This window comes from Lampetra fluviatilis, chromosome 19, assembly GCF_964198595.1.
Source record: "Lampetra fluviatilis chromosome 19, kcLamFluv1.1, whole genome shotgun sequence".
NCBI lineage: Eukaryota > Metazoa > Chordata > Hyperoartia > Petromyzontiformes > Petromyzontidae > Lampetra > Lampetra fluviatilis.
In genome coordinates, this window is record NC_136293.1 from 9,349,575 (window position 1) to 9,373,063 (window position 23,489).

Below are 23,489 nucleotides of genomic sequence, written 5' to 3' on the forward strand. Positions count from 1 at the left end.
GAAAACACGCTCCGCCGCCCAGAGAGAATATCCAAGGGGTGAGTTGTTATTTTTTGACGTTTTTTTTGACCGCTCATTTTTTTTGTTGTAAAATGTCCAATTAGATTTTTTTTAACTCGCTCTGTCAATGAGCTAATGGTTTAAAAAGTGATTGCAGGTGACGGTGGCGTGCTGATGACAGATGCCGCACATTTCTTAGAAGTTGTTATTGTACTTGAGCCGCTCGTTTGAATTCGTGCTTAAAATACCTACAATGCACTCTTGTGACCGAGGCTTGCGTGACCCAAAGAGGGGAGTGGGGGTGCCGTGCCGGTGGGGTTTTGAAACGGAGGCCCCTTTTCCCCACTCAACTCCGCCTGCCTGCTCCTCTCAGACGTAAACGAGCCCACATCGTGATTTACAAAGTCTGAGTTAGAGTTTGTTTTGAGTTCACGCAAGGGCCACATTTGTACACGGTTTATCCTCGTTCATCCCTAACCCTCAGCGCCCCCCCCCCCCCCGCATTGCTTCCTGATATTCTCCAACTCGCAGTTCATCGGATGGCTTTTGTTATAATTTGATGAATTGTCACGTTTCTCAATTAGCGGATGGATTATTGGTTTTTTTTACGTAATAAGAATAAATGGCAATTTACTTAGGGTTACTATTTTTTTTGGTAGTGTGTAAATGCAACCACATCTTAAGAAGATGTACAGAACATTGAGACATTATATTTAAATGATCTGTTTATCATCCATATTACAAATAATTTTATTCTATTATAAATTGTGATTCAAGAATTGTATCCATCCGGCTGCTGCATTTTTTATTTTACGATAGACAATTATTTATCTGCGATGCTGGCCACCCACTTATTCATGTGTGCCCGCTCACAGCCATAGAGAATAATGGAGCCACTTTTATTTGTAGTCAAGTGGGCTCGGGCAGGATACGTTGTTCGAGTGGGATCATGAGAAAAACGACTGCATGGTAGCGAAGGGAGGGAATGTTCCGGACAGAACGCCCATTGCGGAGATGGGGCAATGCTACCATGAGAGACGGCGGCAGCTTGGCGGAGGCCTTCATCCAGCAGTGGATTGAGCATGGCTACTGATGATGAATAAGGAACGATTAAATGGTATTGCTTTTCCCTCCTGCACCTGGTTCTCGATCCCTCTTCCCTTTTGCCCTCCCATTCCATGGACCCCCCCCCACCGACCTCAACCAACCGTGGGTGCCCTCCTTCCTCTCCTTTCCCTCCCTGTCGTTCCTGCGCGACCCTACGGGGAGCAGGGCTACCTGGGGCCACTGAAGCAGGCGGAGAGCGCGGGGCTGTGCGACCCGGCGCTGGTGGACGACATGTTCTTCCAGATCCCCGAGATCTTGGAGCACCATGAGCGCTTTCTCGAGCAGCTCACGGGCTGCGTGCAGTGCTGGCACGAGCGCCAGACCGTCGGCGACATCATCATCGAGTCGGTGGGTGGCCTCCTTCCTTCTGAACGCTTCCCTTCGTCCCCGCGCGCGAGCCCTCGTCCCTCGAGCCGTCCTCGTCCGCCGCTACGTGCGCGCTGAAACACGGGAAGCGCCGGCGTTTACCTTTCTTTTTAGCGTCGTCGTCGTTTTCCAAGGTCGCCGTGCTTCGAACGGTTGGTCACGTGCACGCGACTCGCCAAATGGATTGCACACACGGCAACATTCGCCCCCCAGGTGTGAAAGTCCTGCAGACTATGTCTGTGAAACACAGAGCCGTCGTTGATATAAGAATGCCAAATTAGTTCAATCATTTTTTGTTGTTTGATTTCACCATCAGTTATGTCGGTGTTTTTGTGTTTTTCATTTTGGTTGTTGCATGCCCCTGTACCGTTCCCCGTTTTGTTGTAATGTGCACTGATGCCTACTTTATTGAGGGCGATATTGGCTCGTAAAATTAACATCGATTGATTGATGTCCCGTTGGGTTTGTATGAAAAGTTGTAATGTGTCTTTCCATCCACCCGCCCACTCCAGTGATTGTACGAATTGTGATTCAGGTTCACAACTTGATGCAAGGGGCTATTTATTATTTAACACTGGTATGAGTTGTAGCAGGCATCCGTGGCTGGATGGGGAGTCAACTCAGCTCGTTGATGAGTCACAAAACGTTGAATCTGACACACCCGATTAGTATGTATGTATGTACGTTGAACTTCTTTCGCACCGTACGTAGCCAACCCGTGCTAATCAGAGGTGCGGGGGAAGGACAACAAACTAAACACAAAAAAAAGCAGATTCGATGCACGTATCGTGAGCTCAATAATCAGTATTAATGGATGACTTGATGCACTGTTATACACCGATTCTCCACTCCTATCCCACCACCACATGTCTGTCAGGGTAATGTCACGATCCAAAGGAAGAAACTCGTGTTTTAGGAGCTACCTCTGGACGTGCATTTCACTTTAGAGATGTAGAGTAACCGTTCGAGTAATTACGAAGTGGCTTTATTCGTCAACCAATTGCGACTCTTTGTTTTTTTTCGGTAAAGTCATGTAGAGAAATAAATAAATAAAATAGAATGAAAAAAACTAACATTTTATTAAATCAAATCACGACGTTTCGGGCGCAACACAAGCGTCCTTCTTCAGGTGGGGACAACGAGGCGTAAGCACAACAGCTTAAGTGTGTCTAAGAGGTGGCTGTGACGAGGAATTATATAGTCACGGGACTATATAATGATTTGAAAACTTCAAATCTAGAACCAATTGCGACTTCACTTCAAGATTGAAATGCACTTCTTGAATAACGGAGAGATCCTCATAAAATCCTCTCGGTGTCGAACGTGCTCAAACAAAACTCACCTTGTCACCCACAATGGAATCGGGTTCAGAATATGTATTTATTTATACTGGAGGAATCACATGAGACACAAGGATGTCCAGTAATGGAATATTGATGGTGCATTCGGTTTCATGTCTGTGTGTAAGCAAGCGTGACTCAAACCATTGCCTTATTCAATAAGTAAGCCGTATTCTCCCCACAGTAAAGACGTACAATTGCCTTCAAGATGACTCCCCCTAAATGTGTTATGAGGGACGCGGTTGAAATTCTGACTCCGTGATGCTGCCGTATTCGCAGAGCCGCTGTGGGCGCCATCAATCGACGTCACGTCAGGAAATCAATAAAAGCCGTAGAAATGTCCCGAGTCACCGCGTGCACATCGGATCCTTCTGTGCAGTCGCAACAGAGACACAAAGAGGAGGAGGAGGGCAGGTTTGGAGTGATTTTTTTGGAACGACGAACTCGATAACGAGTATATATACAAGGACTGTTTTCTTGGAATTTCTCTTACTTGGTAACAGCTATCGTGCTGTTCCACCTGAAGACGAAGCTTGCGTTGCCTCCGAAACGTCGTGATTTTTATTTTATTTTTATTTTACTTTTATTAATTTTAAATTTTTACCTACGTGACTTTACCGAAAAAACCTAAGAATATGAATATTCGATAACGAGTATCCGGCTTGCCGAACGAAGAGCGTCCGTGCCTCGGTGTATGGCGTTGCTACCCGCTCTGACGTTATCAACAAAAAATAATATAAGTGTGCAAAGAAGCGTGGTACATGAGATGCGTGCTTGGAATTCCACCGAAGGACAGAGAGAGGAACACGTGGATTAGGGAATGTACGCAGGTCAGTAACATCATCCTTTAAAGCTTTCGTGACTGCAGGGATTCATATTGTTGGTTCTTTCGGTAAACTCACGTAGAAGGGAAACAATAAAATAATAAAAATATCAAACAATTAAATTCTCACGACGTTTCGACTGCAACACAAGCAATCATCATCAGGTGTGGAAAACTCAGCAAGAAAAACGTATTGCTGTGTTGCTGTGTTTTTCACACCTGATGATGATTGCTTGTGTTGCAGTCGAAACGTCGTGAGAATTTAATTGTTTTATATTTGTATTATTTTATTGTTTCCCTTCTACGTGACTTTACCGAAAGAACCAAGAATATCATCCTAACTGTTAAGCAAAGTAGGCGAGGCTTGGGCAGGACGCGTCATGGCTAGAAGGGACGATGGCCGAGTAATGGAACGTTTCTGAGAGGACGATCTGTGAGGAGATGGAGCGATGAGTTCAGTTCATCGCAGGATCGTAAGAGGCGGCAGCGGCTTTGCGGAGGGCTTCATGAAGCGGTGGATCGATCGTGCCTGGCAACAGAGGGAAAACAGCAACAGAGGGAGAAGGGAAATCGGACGTGGAGTACAGACGGATATCGTGACGCTCACGATCGGCGGGATTCATGACGTTCACGATCCGCGGAATTAGCGCCCCCCCCCCGACCACAACTCCGCGTGCTGCCCACAATCCCGCGTCTGCCCACACGGACACCACCGCGGTCACGTCACGCACACGCGAACGTGAAAATGAAACTCGGCACGAGCCCGCCGTGTACTCGGTACTTTGGTTTTGTTCTCCGACACGGTTTGTAAGAAAAGAAATCCCGAGCGATAACTCATATTCTTTTGTCACCCTCGTGTTCAGGTTTTTTGTTTCCTTCAGCGATGATTTTGGGCGCTGAGCAATGCGAAAGGCAGGGAAAAAAAGCAGAAGATGAAAATATGTTGCCACTGTTTGGGAAAAAATCCATAGGTTTTTCTTTTTTTACACCCAAACAAGCCAACTGAGGGTGGAAAAGTGATATAAAATATAAATCGAGTGGTTAAATGAAGAATAAATGTTCACTCTGACCAATGAGAGAGAGGGCAGGAGGGGCCCTGCTTGGGCTGCGAGACCCAACATTTTATCGATCATTTCGGCTCGTGCAAGAAACCCTAAGTGCCCAGAGAAATCCCACAAACACGGTGCGCAACGCAAATAAATCTCCAACCTATCACGTGCCACCGTGGCATCGCGGAGTGCGAAATTAAATAAACTAGCGCCGCAACCAGTTGGTCTCTCTTAACCCTATCTCTAACCCCGCCGCCATTCGTACCCTTCCCCACGCCGCGCCGTTCTGTCGCGCCCGCTAACGTGCTCGTTACCGCACTTCGCGAGGCCCCAGGACCTGTTCGGATTGGCAGCTGCGGTGTTTTTCAGAGGTGAAGTAGCAGCTTTTTTCCTTTTCTCCAGCGCCATTCGGGGGTCCCCGTGGCACTCGTCGGGGTGCGGGGTGGGGGGGGCCGTTGCCTGCGTTTTGGTTCCCGCGTGGTGCCGAGGGGCGCCTCGCGGCTCTCGTAATCCCCGCGGCTTTGGGCCAGAATGCCTTTGCTGTCACTTGCCAGAAAGCCGCGGGATTATTTGCCGTTTTATCTCTTTTTTTGGGGGGGGGAGGGGGCGGGTGGGGTGGGATATTGCCCACGGTGTAATGGTTAGCACACGGGACTTGCAATCTCGAGGTCACTGGTTCCGTTTGTTTTCCGGCACGCCGTTTGAAACTGCAGGCAAAATACCCTCTTTCAGGGTTTTTTTCTGTAGCTCCGTCTAGTTGGGAGGCCCTTCTGCCAGCAGGGGTCATGAGTAAGCAATTGCAGGGCTGCACCTGTCTCTTGTTCATTTTTGTTTTGTAAGGCCCAGTCATAGGCTTTCCCAGGTATGTGGCAACAGCCCGGCCTGCGCTCCCTCAGGTTGAATGTAACAGTCGCGGCATTACTCGCTGCACCTTGCTGACGCACGACGCGGGTTCAAAGTTCAACACATTTGCTCGCAGCAATGTGCGCGCTCGTTTGCAAGAGACCACTTTGCCTTGACTGCCCAATCTCGTCGTACGTTGGAAGTTAAGCGGGGTTGAACTCGGTTGGTACTTGAATGGTAGGTTGCCTGGGAACACCAAGTATTGTCATCAATAATTAAATTGATCTAATGCATGTTGTATTATATCCTTAAACCATTTTAGGCTGCCACTTGCATTAATGATTATGTGGTCACTTGTTGGAAATGAGTCTTGTAAATTCGTGTTTTCATCGTTGCCTCTCTATCTCTTTCTCTCTTGCGGTTTACCCTTTAATCCTCGCAGTTCTCCAAGGACATTCTGGCCAATTCTTACTCGGCGTACATCGATAACTTCCTCAATGCCAAGGATGCCGTGCGGTTGGCCAAGGAAGCGAAGCCGGCATTCAACCGCTTCCTGGAGGTGGGAGGGACGCTGTGAAATTACCAATCAACTGCTCACCCCCCCTCACCATTTCTTCCACTCACCTGCTCACCACTCATCAGCTTGCCAGCTTGTCCACTTACCCATTTAGACAACAGCCCGCTCGCCCACTCGCTTATTCACTTACTCGCCGCTCACTAAACTCACCCACTCGGCCAATAACTCGCTCACCCCATTCACATACTCACCCAATCGCCTACTCACTTGTATGTTCACCCTCACACCTGACCAGTTTACCTGTTGTCCCACTCACGGCTGACCCATTTACCCACTAGCCGACTCGCGCACACACACACACACCCCATCACCAAGTCAGCCACTGAGCCAAATTGATCACTATCCCGGTAACCTTATAGTCCGCTTACCCACACGCATGCTCGCTTGCCAACTCACCCACTCGTTCATTCACTCACTTTCCCGGTCGCCTGCGTGCCTGACTTGCTGATGGCGCAAGACAGCGCCTGATAAGCTACGCCGCCACGTTCACAAAGCAGTAAATGTACTCATGTCCGATGGTTTTGTTGTTTTCTTTCCCCGTGCGACACTGTCCGCTGTGATGCTCTTTGCGGTCTCAGCAATGCATGCGGGAGAACAAGGAGAAGCAAGCGCTGGCGGATTTGATGATCAAACCAGTGCAGAGGATCCCGCGATATGAGCTTCTCATCAAGGTGATCCCTCATTAATTCCCGCTGCAGCCCTCGGAATTACGACACGCGCACCATCTGCTACACCGAGTGGGCGTTTGGCAAGTGCCGCGCCACGCCGGCATTGGCGTTCACACGAAGTCGGTCGTCGTCCCGTGGGCCGGGTTTCACAGTCTTTCAAATCACGCGTTTGGAATGTTGTGTACGGAAACGGCATTGCCAAAAATACAAACAGAAAAGTGCCCGTACGAGTGTGGACCTTGTCCGTGTACACGTACAGCCATTTTTGTCAGTCCACAGAGAGTCGTAGGCCCGGGTTATCTGACACATACGACACTATGCTGGTCGGGACGGGTTGGCTAATGTGGGCAGCGTAGATGTTGGCGCATAGTACAGCATTGCTTCGTGCTGACCACCAGCTTCGCAGCAGCCGGTACCACCTGGTTTTATGCATGGTGGTTGCCTATACAAGCACTTACACCATTGGAACCTCATTTGCCAGAAGAAAAAATATGATAATTGTTTTTTTACCCTTTTATCTGGCAACAAAACTGACACCTTTTTTACAAGGAGTCATGTTTGCATAGACCACAATACCTGCAGTCATAATGCAAACAAAAAACATAACTTTGATAATGTATGCACTGTCCTTGAAGTTGATTGGTCCACACCTGAGACGACTTTTGGCGTCATCTGGTCCAACCCATGTGAGACTAGGCTCTAAAGGAAAGCCGTCTCAGGTGTGGACCAATCAAATTCAAGGACAGTGCATACATTATCAAAGTTATGTTTTTTGTTTGCATTATGACTGCAGGTATTGTGGTCTATGCAAACATGACTCCTTGTAAAAAAGGTGTCAGTTTTTTTGCCAGATAAAAGGGTAAAAAACCAATTATCATATACAAGCACTGTTCCAGGCTTAACCCTGAGGAGCAGGCCGTATGCCCCAGGAGTCAAACACTGAGCCAGCGTCGCTGGCAAATCAAGCGAGGGTGGGAGCTCCTTCTGGAACTGACGTGAACAAGCCGGCGGCGAGCACGGTGCGAAAAAAATGTCAACACGCATACGCGGAGCATGCCAGACAATTGCGCGGTACAGCGGAGAGAAATGTATAATTATTGTTGTTGTTGTTATTTAAAAATCTGCGAACATTTTGACCGTCGCCGCACCACACCTCTGGAAAGAACCGCCACCGAGGCAAATGCGCACAGTCAACTCCATCGCTGCATCCACAGCTCAAAGCACTTCTCTATTCGCGTGCATACAACTAACTCGCAGCCACAACTTGATATAATATATTTGTATATCGGTGCATTTGTTGTGATATATGTGTATTAAACTTCTTTCGCACAGTACGTAGCCAACCAGTGCTAATTGGAGGTATGGGGGAAGGACAACAAACTAAACACAAAAAGCAGATTCGATGCAGTATCATGAGCTCAACAATCGGTATTAATTGATGACTTGATACATCGTTATACCCCGACTCTCCACACCAACCTCACCACCACCACACATCTGTCAGAGTAAGGTCACGAGCCAAAAGAAGTAACTCTTATTTTTGGAGCTACCTCTGGATGTGCATTTCAAAATAAGCACACTGAGCACCTTTGCCAGTTTGTCGATTTGCATTCGAAATGTTTGTTTTAATACATCCTGCTCTCACGTCTTTATTGCATTAATTTCATCCCCGTCCTGATTCAATAATTTGCCATATTTGTACGTGCGTTGAACTTCTTGTGCACCGTACGTAGCCAACCAATCAGAGGTGCGGGGGAGAGACAACAAACTAAACACAAAAAGCAGTTCTAAAGAAACGAGTTTTCAATCGAGATGATTTTAAAGTGCATAGCTCCTGTGGCTTCCCAATATCGGAAGGAAGAACGTTCCAGACGGCCGCAGAGGCGCATCTGAAACGGCGCGATGCGGTCACCGCCTTGGTCCTGTGGCTGGCCAAAACCTGCCGCTGCTGCTGCGATGATGTACCGGAGCTTGTGTGATAGCAGACCTGCGTGCCGGGCCAGGAAGGCGCCACCACGTGTTAAAGCAAAACCAGCAAAACAAACCCAATAAATCGTCTTGGTTCTTTCGGTAAAGTCACGTAGAAGGAAAATAATAAAATAATAAAAATAAAACATCATAAAATAACAACGCAAGCAGCCGTCTTCAGGTCTGTCGAGAAGACAGACTCTGTCTTCACGGCTGCTTGCGTTGTGGCCGAAACGTCGTGAGAATTATTTTATTATGTTTTATTTTTATTATTTTATTACTTCCCTTCTACGTGACTTTACCGAAAGAACCAAGAAGATGAATCCCTGCAGTCACGAAAGCTTTAAATCGAAAATTAAACCACAATAAACTGACACGACCGCGACGTTTGCGGCCACGGTGGTTTTGCCAGGACCTGCTGAAGCACACCCCCGAGGAGCACCCGGACCACAGCAGCCTGACGGTGGCGCAGCGCGACGTGCGCCTGCTAGCCGAGCGCATCAACCAGGGCAAGCGCGACGCCGAGGAGGCCGAGCGGGCGGCGCGCGTCCTGCAGGAGGTGGAGGCGCACATCGAGGGCGCCACCGAGGTAACCCCTGGACGTCGTCACGGCGGTGGTGGTGGTAATGGTGGTGATGGTGGTGATGATGACAGTGGTGATGGTGATGGAGGTGATCATGTGATGATGGAGGCGCACATCGAGGGCGCCACCGAGGTAATCACGGCGGTGGCGGTGGTGGCAGTGGTGGTGATGGTGGTGCTGATGACAATGGTGATGGTGATGATGATGATGATGGAGGTGATCATGTGATGATGGAGGCGCACATCGTGGGTATCACTGAGGTACCTCGATTCAGGAATCATGGTGACGGTAGTGATGGTGGAGGTTATGATGGTGGTGGTGGTGATGGTGGTGATGAAGGTGGTGGTGGTATTGGTGGTGATGGTGGAATATCTCAGGAACTTTAAAAGCTCTTGATACGATTAAGGTTTGTACATGTAGGTACACGTATGTTTTATGATATGGGCTGTTCATTGGCTGTGTAACCAATGCACATATTCGCTTAAATTGTTGTTGGTAGGTATGCCTCGAAACCTAGGAGTCGGCTGCGATGGCAAAGCAATTTTAACCACAAAGTTCCATCTGTCACAAGTCCACTAGACATTTCCATAAAGTACAAGCCCCCCAGCTTTCAAAAAAATTCACGTCTGAAGTGTTCCCTCCAAAATCGTTCCTGCACAGTCAGCGTTGGGGATGTGGCTCATGGTCTGGGGAAGTGGTGGGGGGGGGGGTTGGAGCAGAGTGAGTTGAGGAGGGAGAAGTTGCCTGGAGCAACACCGGATTTTGAGAACTGCAGGCTCCTCCGCCTCTTCACCTGGACAACGCCTCGCTCCACCGCTGTCGCCGCTCTGGGCTGCGGCCTTTATTAATTTCGCGGGGCCGTCTCGCGGACTTATGGGCAATTTTCCCCGCGCTTAAGTCGCATGGCGTCGACACAATATAGCCCGCGCGCTCCGTCGTAATGCCTTCCACATTTCGGCCACGGCGCCTCGGTACCTCAAATCCCGGCCAGATGGTCGGGGGATGGGGGGGGGGGGCTGGGGGGAACCTTTTAAAGAGGCAGGCAGAGCGCGGCAGGGCGAACGTGGCAGCTGTTACCGCTTTAGGCCGTGCGGCGCGGGCCCCGGGTACGCGAGTCCACGGGGCCCCGCTACGCGCGACGTGACATCGCCCGGCGAACGCGGCCGCCGCCACAATTTGGGGTCACGTTATAGTTTTGAGTTTTTGCGGTTTTTTTGCCGCGTTTTGGAGGTTTTTTTGCCGCGTTTTTACGGCTAGTGGACACACGGGGTTGTCGTGCGTCCAAACCGATTTAGTCTTTCACTTCAACGAATATTTGTGGCAAAAATCCTGCTCCTAATTCAGGAATTGGACGTTGGGATATCGTTGGCAGGGCCACGCGCTCGTCGATACTCTGCTGTTATTACGCAAGGACCGTGTCCGCATTAGCCCTGTGCTCAGGGCTGTGGATTTCTCCGGGATATATAAAGATTCTGATTCTGAAAGACAACAGGCGACCGAGTGCGCTAATATTGTACGCACGTGTTGCCTCAAATAATAATTCATAACTCGTTTCCATACCACTGCTCAAGATATGTCTCCGCACACCATATCAATCGTGGTCATTGTTCGACCTTCACCATCATGTTCGGTGTGGATTCCAGAACCAGGGCAGATATCACTTCACTGATGTCAGCAGACATGTTTTCTGCCATGGTCTGGCAGAGCGGCAGTTCCGATATTTCAAGCAATTTAAATATGGCCCTACATTAATTAATAATAAGAATAAAAACGTATCAATGCATTTTCTCTGGTATATATGAATAAAATATCTATTTTCGGGGGTTGCAATTGAGGGGATGGGTGAGGGTGCCAATCGCCTCCCCCAAACGGCCCTTGGTTGAGGAGTTTAACTGAGAACTTGGAACTTGCTGGGCTCACGGCGCAATGTTCATGCCACGAGCCCTCTGGTAAAAAAAAAAAAAAACGTATTCGTGATTTTTTAGTTTTTTACGCGTGTGCCCCAATTCTTTGAATACGTTGAAGCTGTTCATCTCTGACGGTGTTCCTGCTTTGATGTTTTATTCAGGAATCGAGGCGGGTGGGACGATGAATCAAATGTGGTTCCGCGTGTACACGTCTCGCTGCGCCCGGTTGTTATAATGTCCGCGTTAATTCCCAGCGGTTTCTTTCCCCGCTCGCTTTGCGTCCGCTCTCTCCGCCCGCAGCTCGTGGCTCCGCTCAGGAAGTTCTTGAAGCAGGAGATGGTCGTGGAAGTGGTGAGCGCCCTTCACAACGCCTGTCATTCTGCCGTTTTTTTGTTACGTCGCTGGCCGATGTTGCGTTGCGCTGCGTGCAGTTTTATTTTCTCGTCGCCTCTCAATAGTTTTGTTGTTTTACGAAACCACAATTTATTGACGACGCTATTAACATTTTTTACTTTTCATATCATCTTGGCAAAATGCATCTTTTACTTGTAACACACTCATTAGTTGTCATTGTGGGGCTTTCTGGGTCATAAACTGAACAATTGTACCTCCATTCAGCTCTTTCGCTCTCCGTAAAAAAGGCAATGTTTTGTTTTTCTTATCGGCTGTCCTTGAATTTACATAATAAAGTGCAGCAGCTGATATTATTACGAGTCTCGACATCTTGATAGCCATTCGTGCAGTGGCAGTGCCATGCATAAGCAAATAAGGCAAACGCCTTGGGACCCGAGCAGCTCAAGAGGCCCTGTATTCATGAAATACAAAGATGTGCATCAAATATCTCACTACATCATCTTTCTCTTGTCTACATTTCTGTTATCACACTCTTCTGCCACTCACTAGGAATTTACACATTGAAAGGGGGCAGCAGACCCAAAGCATAATTTGTGCTTAGGACCCCCAATCAGCTGATACCACCGCCGCGTTCGCGCTTGGGCGGCCACTGGACAGAACAAACTAAAAAAAGTGGCACGGACGAATGACGGAACGGCGAGTTCACAAATGAACAATGCCTCGGCTCGAATCGCCGCCGGGGGGAGGCTACAGCCCCTCTCCGTGTCGTTCGCAGAAGGGCGCTGGGGGGAAGAAAGATCGATCGCTGTTCCTCTTCACGGACCTGCTGCTCTGCACGACGCTCAAGAAAAAGTCGGGCTCCCTGCGACGCAGCTCCATGAACCTGTGAGAGCCCGCACTTCGCACCCTGGGTTGCCTCTTTAGATACGGCCTCGGGTCGTCGGAGCGCTCGACTGGCACCGGCTCTGAGATCCTGGCTTCAAATCCCGGTTTGCACGGCGGCCGCGATCAAGCCAAGTTCTCGAGTCCGGCGGAGTTGTTGGGCTCTGCGCAGGCGCCACTGCGCGCGCAAAAGCACGTGGTGTTAAAATCTCGGGGGAGTTAAAAAATATCGGTTTTGTCGTGCGGTGAGCATTTTTCTTTGGAACATGGCGGGTGGGAAGGTGCTGCCTCCACCCCCCCGCCCACCCCCCCACCCACCCCCACTGTGGATAAGAGATCACCTGAAGGGATCTCAGAGGTAGCTGTATGATAGCTCCTTCTGTGGCTCATGCAGGAAAAATCTATCAATTATGCTCATAAAAGTGACATTGAATTATACCAGCCCACACTCGCCAGCGTGGTGAAGTATGGTCATATAGCCCGCACGGCGTTGGGAGGCCCTCATTCAACAGTGGACTGGAAAGAGGGCAAAAAAAACAAAGCTCCCCCATATAGCTTTAACAGACTTTTGGGGCAAGTGCTGTGAGCGAGCACCTATGAAGGTCAGCACAGCACACCAGGAGTTTGGTGGACAGTACCACGCCCGGCCGCCTACGTATCCCGTGGTGGCGATGTTTACACGCCGCACCAGGTACTCATTTGAGGCAGAGTCGTCCTAGGGGAAACACAGGACCGATTCACATTGTCACCGGGGTTGACCGTGAGCGGGAATCGAACTCGCGTCTCGGAGTTCGTAGCGCAGCTCGCCGACCTCTGCACGTTCGCTCCCCCATCCTTAACAAACGTGCAGACAGACGCTCGCACGGTTCTTCGTGTAATCGTGCGATGGCGACGCTGTCCCCTTGGTGTGTGCAGCTACACGGCCGGCTGCGTGATCGACACGTCCAGCAAGTACAAGCTGCTGTGGAAGGTCCCCCTGGAGGACGTGGACGTCATGAAGGGTGAGAGAGACGCCCACCTCACCACCGCCGCCATTTACCAAAATCTTCCCGCACTGCAGTCGGCCGCTCGTGTTTCAAATTCAATGTACGTACGCTGCCTTTCCTTTTTACGCTCTGCGTGCGTAAGTATGTATGTTGAACTTCTTTCACACCGTGCGTAGCCAACCGTGCTAATCGCAGGTGCGGAACAAGGACAACAAAAGTGTTGCCCCAAAAAGACGTCGATAAAACCCATTGCTAAAAGCACTGTCCTTGACGGCCATATTTCTCCGTCGCACGTCACGCGCGTGCCTCACCGTCACCCCCCCCCCAGGCAAGGTGATGCGCTCCTAATTGCATACCAAACTGACGCCGTGCCCCATCTTCCCCCCTCCGCATGTGCCTACGTGGTCGCGACGTCGTCGCCGCCACGTTTGCACAACAACGCGCCGCTACGCGCCGTATCCCCCGTGTTTTGCGCAGGCCTGCTGGCCCCTGCCCCGAGCCGGGACAGTCTCCACAAAGCGCTGACGCGGCTGGAGGGAGACTTCAGCACCCTGAGCCAGATCAGCACGCTGGCCGAGACGCTCAGCATCACCCACCAGGTGCCCGCTCGCGCGCCGTCGCGTCATCCCGCGCGCGCTTCGAGCTCTCTCTGCCTTGTTCGGGCGAGTATCGAGGACTCGCGGCCTTTCTGTGGCGGCAGCAGTACGAATTCCCTTTGCCCCGATTGGTTTGTGCCGCAGAGATAACTCACTCGTTTCCCCGCGCTGAACCCTGACTCCCCTTCTCCCTCCCTTCCCTCATCACTGCCCCCATCCCTCTTCTCAACTTCCAACCCATTCGTCGCACTCACTCATCATAAACCACTCGGTGTCACTTTCCTCATCGTTTATTTCATGCATCATCATATTCATGCACTACCATGCTTCTCATTAACTCATCTATAACAATTAAAATAAGACTAGATATATTTCCTCCATAATAGGCCCACGTGTTAAACTGAGATATATTTCCCGCCGTCTGCAAGGGAAAGGAAACCTAACAAGGTGAATGGAAGCGTTACTGTTTCCCCGTTCGAGTTCTGGCTCACGACTAGGTTTTTGCCAAGCAACCAGCCTGAGGTAGCCATCCTGGGGAAAATACGCGAGTCTTCGCGTGACGTTAAAGGTCCTGGTTTATATCGGTTGCACGGTAGTAATACACCCCCGCATTTATACGTAGTCCTCCCCTCCTCCGGTACGGCGAGATATTATTTTCCCCTATGGAACGTCGTGGTTTTATGTGTCTCAGAGGTGGTCATCCTAACCATGGGAGGGAGGTCCCAAAGGACATTGCGGGCTGCTCGTTATTACACATTTAATTTGTAATCTGGCCTTCAGCTTGGCTGTGCGTCCCCCGCCGAGCGTTAACGCATTCATGTTTTCCACTACAATGATCGCGAGCGGAAATGTGTTGGAAAGTAAATACCAATGTACGCATGTGCTAAATGTTTAAGTCTCATGCGATAGCAACATTTTATTGTGTTCTATGTTAGTTGCGGGGAGTGGTGGTGTTTTTCCCTCCGTTTTGTTTACCCATTGAATAGTATCGATTGCTAATCTTAACCATACACAGCTTTTATTATTTTATGTTTATTGCAACGTGAGTGTAAAAAAACAAATTGCCATTCCGCACCTCCGAATCACGACTGGAACCTGTCTTCTTGCGCAATATAAATCGTTTTATTGTTTTTATTATGTTCGCACGATTGTATTCACATGGAGTTTCCCGTATTTATTTAAACCCTTGCACCATGTACGATTCATTTATTCCTAAGCGTGTGTGGAGAGCCCTCGTGTAGGAGATAACACAATGCCCTACGAACCTGGCAACCTGAGTTCCATTCCTGCTCACGGTCAGCAACACCAATGATGATTCTATGAACCTGTCATGGGCCTTACCTCGGTCGGATCAGTCTTAAATGAGTATGTATACTCTTAGTTTTTTCGGTAGGTAAAAAAATGACATTTTTATTAATAAAAATACATTTATTTTTTACCTACGTGACTTTACCGAAAAAACTAAGAGTATGTATACTCTTAGTTTTTAATAAAAATGTATTTATTTTTATTAATTTTTATTTCATTTTTTACCTACTAAATAAATGTATTTTTTATTAATTTGAATTTCATTTTTTTACCTACGTGACTTTACCGAAAAAACTAAGAGTATGAATCCTTGCAGTCACGAAAGCTTCAAATCTAGAATTAAATGAGTATGTTGGTGCGGTGTATAAACATCACCGCTGGGGAGACAAAGGCGTGGTGCTGGCCACCCCCACACCCTCGTGTACCGTGCCAGCCTTCGTAGGTGCTCGCTAACAGCAATTGCCCCAAAGGTATGTTAAGGCCACACGGGGGATCTTTGTCTTACCTTCTGAAGAATGTTTTTCTGCATTGTGCCAAGGCTTTGGAATGTTTTACTGATTGCAACACTTATGTAAACCCTTTTACCTTCATTACTTATAACATATCACGTTTGTGTGGAGGGGAAAAAAAACATTGTTGTGGTATTTTTTCTCCCTTTGCTGTGTTTACACATCGGAACGAATTTACTGATTGCCGTACTTACATGATCGCTGGTCTCTACTTCTGAAAATAGATTTCTGTTTTTAGTGTACTTTTATTGCTTGGTAATGAATAACGGTCGGCATGTATCTGTACAGAAACGCAAGAAACAACAACTGGAATGCATCACGTAAACCACTAAAGCCTTGGAATTATTAGTGTGTGGTTGACCCATCTCCTGGAATAACTGTAATTATTCAAATAGCCCTATAAATAACTTTAGGGGCACGTGCTTATAGGCATGTAGGTTAACGCTTTGTTTTTGTATGACATTGTGAATTTTAAATACAGATTCAGCCCATAGAACAAATATCTCCTTTTCTTTTATCATATATTTACTTAGGAAAGCCTCATTGAATCTCAAGACTCAGTGGGGGAACAGGTCCTGGAATGGGATGTTTGGCCCCAAAACATTCTTTAATTCTCATTTTGTTTTTTCAGAGTTTGACAATTTTTTTAAGCCTTTCTTAAGGTTAAAACGGTCTCACGCACCTGGCTATTTGAGTTTGAATCCTGGCCAACGCCAGGTACGCTCAAACAAATCCTACGACAGCGGTAGATTGACAAGAGGCCCAGGGAGCAGCAGCTCAGAGACTATACAAAGGTAGACATTGTGCACTTATTTACAAAAACACAATGGTTTCGTTTAAAGAGGGGTGTGACGGCTTAGTGAGGCCTTCGTCCAGGCATCAAATGATCCCGAACGATGATGATCATGAATATGATGATGATGATCATGAAGATGATGATGTTGATCATGAATGTGACGATCATGAATATGGGGATGATGATCATGAATTTGGTGATGATCATGAAGATAATGATAATGAAGATGATGATCATGAATATTAATATGATGATCATGAATATGATGATGATGATCATGAATATGATGATGATGATGATCATGAATGTGATGATCATGAATTTGGGGATGATGATCATGAATTTGGTGATGATGATCATGAATATGAACATGATGATCATGAATATTAACATTATGATCATTAATATGATGATGATGATGATCATGAACATGATGATGATCATGAACATGATGATGATGAAGACACTCATAGAGACCCCACCCCCCTCCCATCCCCACCCCTCCATCGTGACTCAGAACCTGGACGAGGTGATCAAGGAGCTGATGGCGTGCGTCAACCGCGAGCTGTCCGAGCGCCAGCTCCTCGCCGCCTCGGCCTTCGCGACGGTGCCGCCGTCCGGCTCGACGCAGTCGCTGACGTCGCCGCTGTCGGCCGGCGTCCCCGGGCTGGCGGGGGCCGTGGGCTCGGCGGCCCCGCTGGGCGGCGCCCTGGCGGGCTCGCTGGGGGGGGGCGCTTGCCCCCGCGCGCCTCGAGCTGTCTGTCGCCCCGTCGGCGCCCGACGCCTCCCCGGAGTCGTTCGTCTTCGAGTTCACGGGCGGGGAGCCCAGGGCGGCTTTCGAGCAGATGCTGGAGGAGACGAAGCGCAAGCTAGGTACGGCCACGTGCGCGCGCGCGCCTGAGTGTACACGTGTGTGTGTGTATGTATACGTATGTGTTCAGGCGTGGGGAGCGGTAGTGTAGCGGTTAGCGCGCTGCGCTATGAACCTAGCGACCCGGGTTCGATTCCCGCTCACGGCCAACACCAGTGACGATTATCTGAACCGGTCCTGGGCCTCTCCTAGGTCGACTCAGCCTGAAATGAGTACCTGGTGTGGTGTGTAAACATCGCCACTGGGGAGACAACGGCGGTCGGGCGTGGTGCTGGCCACCCACCCCCTCGTGTACCGTTCCGGCCTTCATAGGTGCTCGCTAACAGCACTTGCCCCTACAGTCTGTTAAGGCTATACGGGGGATCTTTGTTTTGTTCAGGCGTGGTGCTGGCCACCCAACAACGCTTGCCCCAACAGCCTGTTAAGGCTATACGGGGGATCTTTGTTTTTTGTTTGCGCATCTGTACGTGCGTGTCCTTGCTCAGTAGTTTCCTTCATACATACGCGTTTTGTGCCCAGTCGTGCCCTTTTAAGAGCCTCCACAGAAGCCGATATTTATTGACACTGCTGGTACCAGTCATGGGCCGTGTGTTTGTGCATGTGGCCTTCTCGGCTACAGTCATGGCCTCTCTTCTCAATGCTTGATAAATGTGGACTCCGTTACAAGGAACACCTGCATCAACTTGAAACATTCAGACTGGCCTGGCTGCGATCCATCCTGGGTTTAACCAGACTGGATTGTCACAGATCCTTGAAAGATCTGGACGCAGTCCCGTCGGTGAGCTCCTATGGCAGGCACGGTTGTCTTGGCTGGGTCATATGGCCCCACATGCTCAGCCGCATGTGTGCTTGCGTGTGTGTTTGTGCAGGTGTGTGTGTGTGGTTGTGTGTTTGCGTGTGTAACGTAGTAGTTAGCGCACTGCACTACGAACCCGGCGACACGAGTTCGATCTCCGCTCGCGGCGAGCAACGGTGACGATTATTTTAACCAGATCTGGGGCTCCCCCAGGTCAACTCAGCCCTAAACGAGTACCTTTGCGGCCTGTAAACGTGCTCGCTAACAGAAATTGCCCCAGCAGTCCGTTACAGGCTAAATGGGTGGGGGGGATCTTTGCGTGTTTTAGCATGCGGTGCGGCGCCGCCGGCACCACGAACCTTGCGCGATGCAGAGCGAGCGTTTATGCCGGTGATCGTTTTTTGTTTCTCGTTTTGCAGCGCAGACAAAGGATCGCTGGGACCCCGAGTTCCTCAAGGCCATTCCCATCATGAAGACGCGCAGCGGCATGCAGGTGCGCGTCCGGCCGATTGAAAATTGCCTTTTAACGCGCGTGCCGTGTCGCGGCACAGCAACAAAACGGAGTAGAAACGAGCGCCTCGGTTTCCAAATAAGCGTTTCTCTACAAATCACCTTTCCCCCCCCCCCTCATCTCCCCCGTGTCGTGCAACCCGCGATCGCGTTTGAGTTACGAGGGGTACGAACGGATGAATAGCGGGGGGTATAAATGGAAGAATGAAGACGTCCGTAAGAAATCGCGCGCCGTCATTTGAGTCGCAATTACCCGATGTTTTATTTGCGAGGCGGCGTGTCGAGTACATTCCTGTTTTCCGAAAATGGAATTGTCCCTCGTGAACAGCCGACTGCCGTCGGAAATTTGCGCGATTTGTTTTCACGGCGGCGGCCCAATTGGAGCCGTTTTGCGCCTTATTACCTCATTACTACTCCGTTTTCATTCGCTGCATCCCCCGCCATGCGTATATTTTCAAATGTATATGAGCACCTATAAATGTTTAACCCGGTTATGAGACGGGTACGGATCTATTTTTGGAAGCACACAACGGTCTCTGGTCTTCCTATCAAGAACGAACGGGAATCACTGGAACAAGGAATGCCGCCCACGGTCAGCGCACGTCGCCGTTAAGAAATCTGCACCAAGCAACGTGGCGGTTGGTGCAGATTTCTAAACCGCCTCTGTCCACCCTGCGGTGGAAGTTGGTAACGCCGTAGTCACGTGTGTGGTGGAGCAAAGTGTGGGTACTCCCTCCTCATTCAAGACATCTGGCAAGCGTGGAAGTCCAGATGGCCTCTAGTGGAGGCCCTTCGGGTGGCGGACTCGCTCCCGTTGGGCCCACCGCGTCCCCGCTCGGGGGGGCTGCTCCACGCCCTGCGGTTTCATCATCCCACGCCACTCACCGCTTAAATCCCCCCCCCCCCCGCGTCCCTCCCAAAAAAAACTAATCGGTGACCTTCGATACGCGTGCGCTCCTCTTCTTTATTCATACGACCGACGAAGATGCAGAGCGACAATTTTAAAATTCCACATTCAGGTGGTCAAGGCAGGCGACCGGATCGTCGTTAACGACGTTTGTGCGGTCCGTTCCGTCGCCCGTGTGCCGCCCACTCCAGTTCTCGTGCGCTTCGCCGAGCCTCGGCGCGTGGGACCACTCCTCCGAGGTGTGGGTGTGCAACAGCGACGGCTACGTGGGCCAGGTGTGCCTGCTGAGCGTGCGGCCCGACCCTATGGTGGAGGCCTGCATCGCCGTCTGCTCCGCGCGCATCCTCTGCATCGCGCCCGTGCCTGGGCTGGGGCGCGGCACCAGGTTCGCTCCCCCCGCCCGGCCACCTGGGGTGTCTGTGTCTGTTTCTGTCTGTGTCTGTGTCTAGCTGTGTCTGTGTCTAGCTGTGTCTGTGTCTAGCTGTGTATGGCTGTGTATGGCTGTGTATGTCTGTGTATGGCTGTGTATGTCTGTGTATGGCTGTGTATGGCTGTGTATGTCTGTGTATGTCTGTGTATGGCTGTGTATGTCTGTGTATGGCTGTGTATGTCTGTGTATGTCTGTGTATGTCTGTGTATGTCTCTGTATGGCTGTGTATGTCTGTGTATGGCTGTGTCTAGTTATTGCTGTCTATGTATGGCTGTTTATGTCTGTGTATGGCTACGAACCCGGCGACTCGAGTTCGATTCCCGCTCACGCTCAACACCGTTGACGAATACCTTAACTGATCGTGGGCCTCCCCTGGGTCGACCCAGCCTTAAATGAGTACCTGGTGCGATGTGAAAATGTCGCCACTAGGGAGACAAAGGTGGACGGGCGCGATAGTGCTGGCCACCCACCCTCTTGTGTGCCGTGCCAGTCGTCATAGGTGCTTGCTAACAGCACTTACTCCAACAGTCTGCTGTTAGCTCTCCGTTTGTGTGACCATGCGTCCTTCTGCTTGTCTATCGGTGTGCCTGTCCGTCTTCCTGCCCGCCGGTGCAGTACTTGTGTGTACGTACGCACGTTGAACTTCTTTCGCACCGTACGACACCGACCGTGCTAATCGGAGGTGCGCGGGACCGTCGGGCAGCTCCACTGCCGTGTTGTGCGACGAGGCAACGCTTCCATCAGCAGCTTCCCCCCCCCACCCCACCCACCACGGTTCCGCCCCTCGTAGGGATCGTCCTGCGTCCCACCGGCCACTGCCGGAGATCCCAAGCTCCGACGATATCGGCTCGCCGCCCGCTCTCGACCCGGCTGCCGTCGCCACCTCTTCGTCGTCGTCGTCGTCCTCCTCCTCGTCTCCCTCGCAGTCCCAGGCGGGCGAGCAGAGGCCCCCTCGTGTGGGCGCCGCGGGGAACCCGTTTGCGAGCGACGCGGAGGAGTCGGAGGGGGAGGCCTCGTCCCCGACCTCAAGGCCGCGAGGTCGCGGCTCCAAGCAGCCTGGCGGAGCGCGGGACGGGCGCCCGGATTTCACACTGAGCCGTAAGCACCGCCTGCGGAAGCGGGGTCGTGTTTGCGTGTCAACCCTGTTCAGATATTCGCTTTTTTATTTCAAATGTATCAATTAGAAAGCATTTCGGTCGTTGTGCTTCGAAGTATGTATTTGTTTTTACTGTATTTACTGGAACGCTGACGTGAGATGTTACGGACGTGTCACAGAGAGATGTGCGTCCTTATTAAGGACAGGCACCTTAAATTAAGTACAGATCTTCAAGACTTCTCGTAACCCTAAGCATTATTCAAGCAAGTTGTTTTTTTTTGCACACCACCGCACCCACCCACCCACCGCACACACCGCCAGAGTACCGTGAGCACAAAATACACCGAGATAGATGCGGCGTGTCAAAATTATGCCCGGGACACTGGTTCTGGCTGAAATTAATCACTGCGGGTCGACTATATAAAAAATAAATAAAGAGACGGTCGCAGCTTTGGCCTCGTTGCGCGGCTCTAACTCAATTCTCCCGGTCACCTTCAGTGGACGACCGTACGGCCTCGAAGGACCCGGGGGCAGAGACAACGAGCTCGGACGACGAGCACGAGGACCCCGCACGGCCGTCCATATCGAGCGCCTGCAGCGCCTTCCAGCCCGTCGCCTCCGCAGGCTCCATCGCCGTGGTGGTGGCGGCCGCGGCGGCCGCGGCGGACGGACGGGCGATGAGACGGACGAGCCGGGGCTCCTTCCAGGCCAGCCTGGAGGAGCTGCTCAGCATGGACCCCGAGGCCCACACCAGCTCCATGTGGCTCGGCACCGAGGATGGGTGGTGAGCTGCTGTTGCACCGGGGATGATCGAACTCTCATGCCACAGTTGTCGTACGGCTCGCTGGTGGACCGGAGTAGGTGGCACGCGACTCGTAGTAGCTGCAGCCGTGGCGAGGAAGTATACTTTGTGCGGTGGGCCAAGTGTCTCGGACAGAACAAATTGAGCCCAGGGTAAATGTATGCATTTCTCTAAGTTTATGAGAATCTACGCGAGTCTGTGTCTCTCTGTGTAAAACCAGGGCTTAATCTCTTCCTCAGTATCTTCCGGGTCACAGGTAGGCTGGCGAGTAGGCGCGTGATTAGTAACCACAGCCGTAGCGAGAGGAATACCTGATGTGGTGTATTTAGGTGGATGCTCACAACAGCACTTGCCCCGACAGCCCACAATGTATGTATGTATGTCGAACTTATTTCTCACCGTATGTAGCCAACCGTGATAATGAGAGGTGTGGGGGAAGGACAACAAACTAAACACAAAAGGCAGTTCTAAAGAAATGAGATTTAAAATCTAGATTTAAAACTGCATGGCTCCAGTGGCTTCCTAATACCGGAAGGAAGAGCGTTCCGCATAGCCGCAGAAGCGCATCTGAAAGCGCGCGATGCAGTGACCGTCTCTGTTCGATGGTGAGCCAAAAAGCCGCTGTGAGGATGACCGAAGCTTGTGTGATGGTTTGTACTCCTTGACGAGATCAGCAATGTATTGTAGTTCATTTGTGAAATACAGAGCCACACGGGTGATCTGTGTCCCTCTGCTTGCTTCCAGCAGGCCGGTCTTCACGAAGGGTCGGTCGTCGGTGATCGTTATCTGACCGTGGTTGTCCTCTTCCCCGTTGCAGTATCCACGTTTACCAATCGTCGGACAACATCCGTAACCGCAAGAACAGCCTCAAGATGCAGCACCCAGCCGCCGTCATGTGCATCCTGTAAGTGGGCCTGTCCCATTATCCCATCCCATCATCCTCTCTCTCTTTTTTCCAATTCGCACGTTTCATTCTGATGGAGCATCCTGAACTACACGCGGCACAACCCAAAATCACAGCGGGGAGCTTTACCGCACCACCGCCACAAATTCGGCTTGTTCTCGCCTGTTGTTCCGTCCAACGCCATCTTTCTGGACATTTCCACGGACCTGATCTTTCTTTCTCTGTTGATGTGCTCAGGTACCTGGACAACAAGGTGTTTGTGTCGCTGCTGAACGGAGACCTCATCGTGTACCAGAGGGAGGCAGGTACGATGACCTGCCCAATCACCGAGCCTCGTCTGGCTGGCATGCAGCCCACAAACAGCATTGTCTGAATCATAAAACAATGAAAGTACTATATTCTTGGTTCTTTCGGTAAAGTCACGTAGAAGGGAAATAATAAAATGATAAAAATATCAAACAATAAAATTCTCACAAGCTTTCAATCAAAAAATGTAAGTTCTATTATTTGA

The 23,489-nt window shown here is 50.4% G+C and overlaps 1 protein-coding gene across 1 annotated transcript in view; it reads left to right on the plus strand.

Moving 5' to 3' along the window:
* The window catches only part of LOC144937629 (rho guanine nucleotide exchange factor 17-like), a 121,847-nt gene that overhangs the window by 84,832 nt on the left and 13,526 nt on the right, over positions 1–23,489 (plus strand). Inside the window, 16 exon segments of the mRNA XM_078864980.1 lie at positions 1,273–1,455; positions 5,971–6,087; positions 6,684–6,776; positions 9,154–9,330; positions 11,532–11,582; positions 12,361–12,470; positions 13,383–13,468; positions 13,931–14,052; positions 17,180–17,386; positions 17,388–17,535; positions 18,749–18,822; positions 19,938–20,131; positions 20,967–21,274; positions 21,771–22,056; positions 22,892–22,978; positions 23,216–23,283. Coding sequence (XP_078721106.1) covers positions 1,273–1,455; positions 5,971–6,087; positions 6,684–6,776; positions 9,154–9,330; positions 11,532–11,582; positions 12,361–12,470; positions 13,383–13,468; positions 13,931–14,052; positions 17,180–17,386; positions 17,388–17,535; positions 18,749–18,822; positions 19,938–20,131; positions 20,967–21,274; positions 21,771–22,056; positions 22,892–22,978; positions 23,216–23,283 — 2,311 coding nt within the window.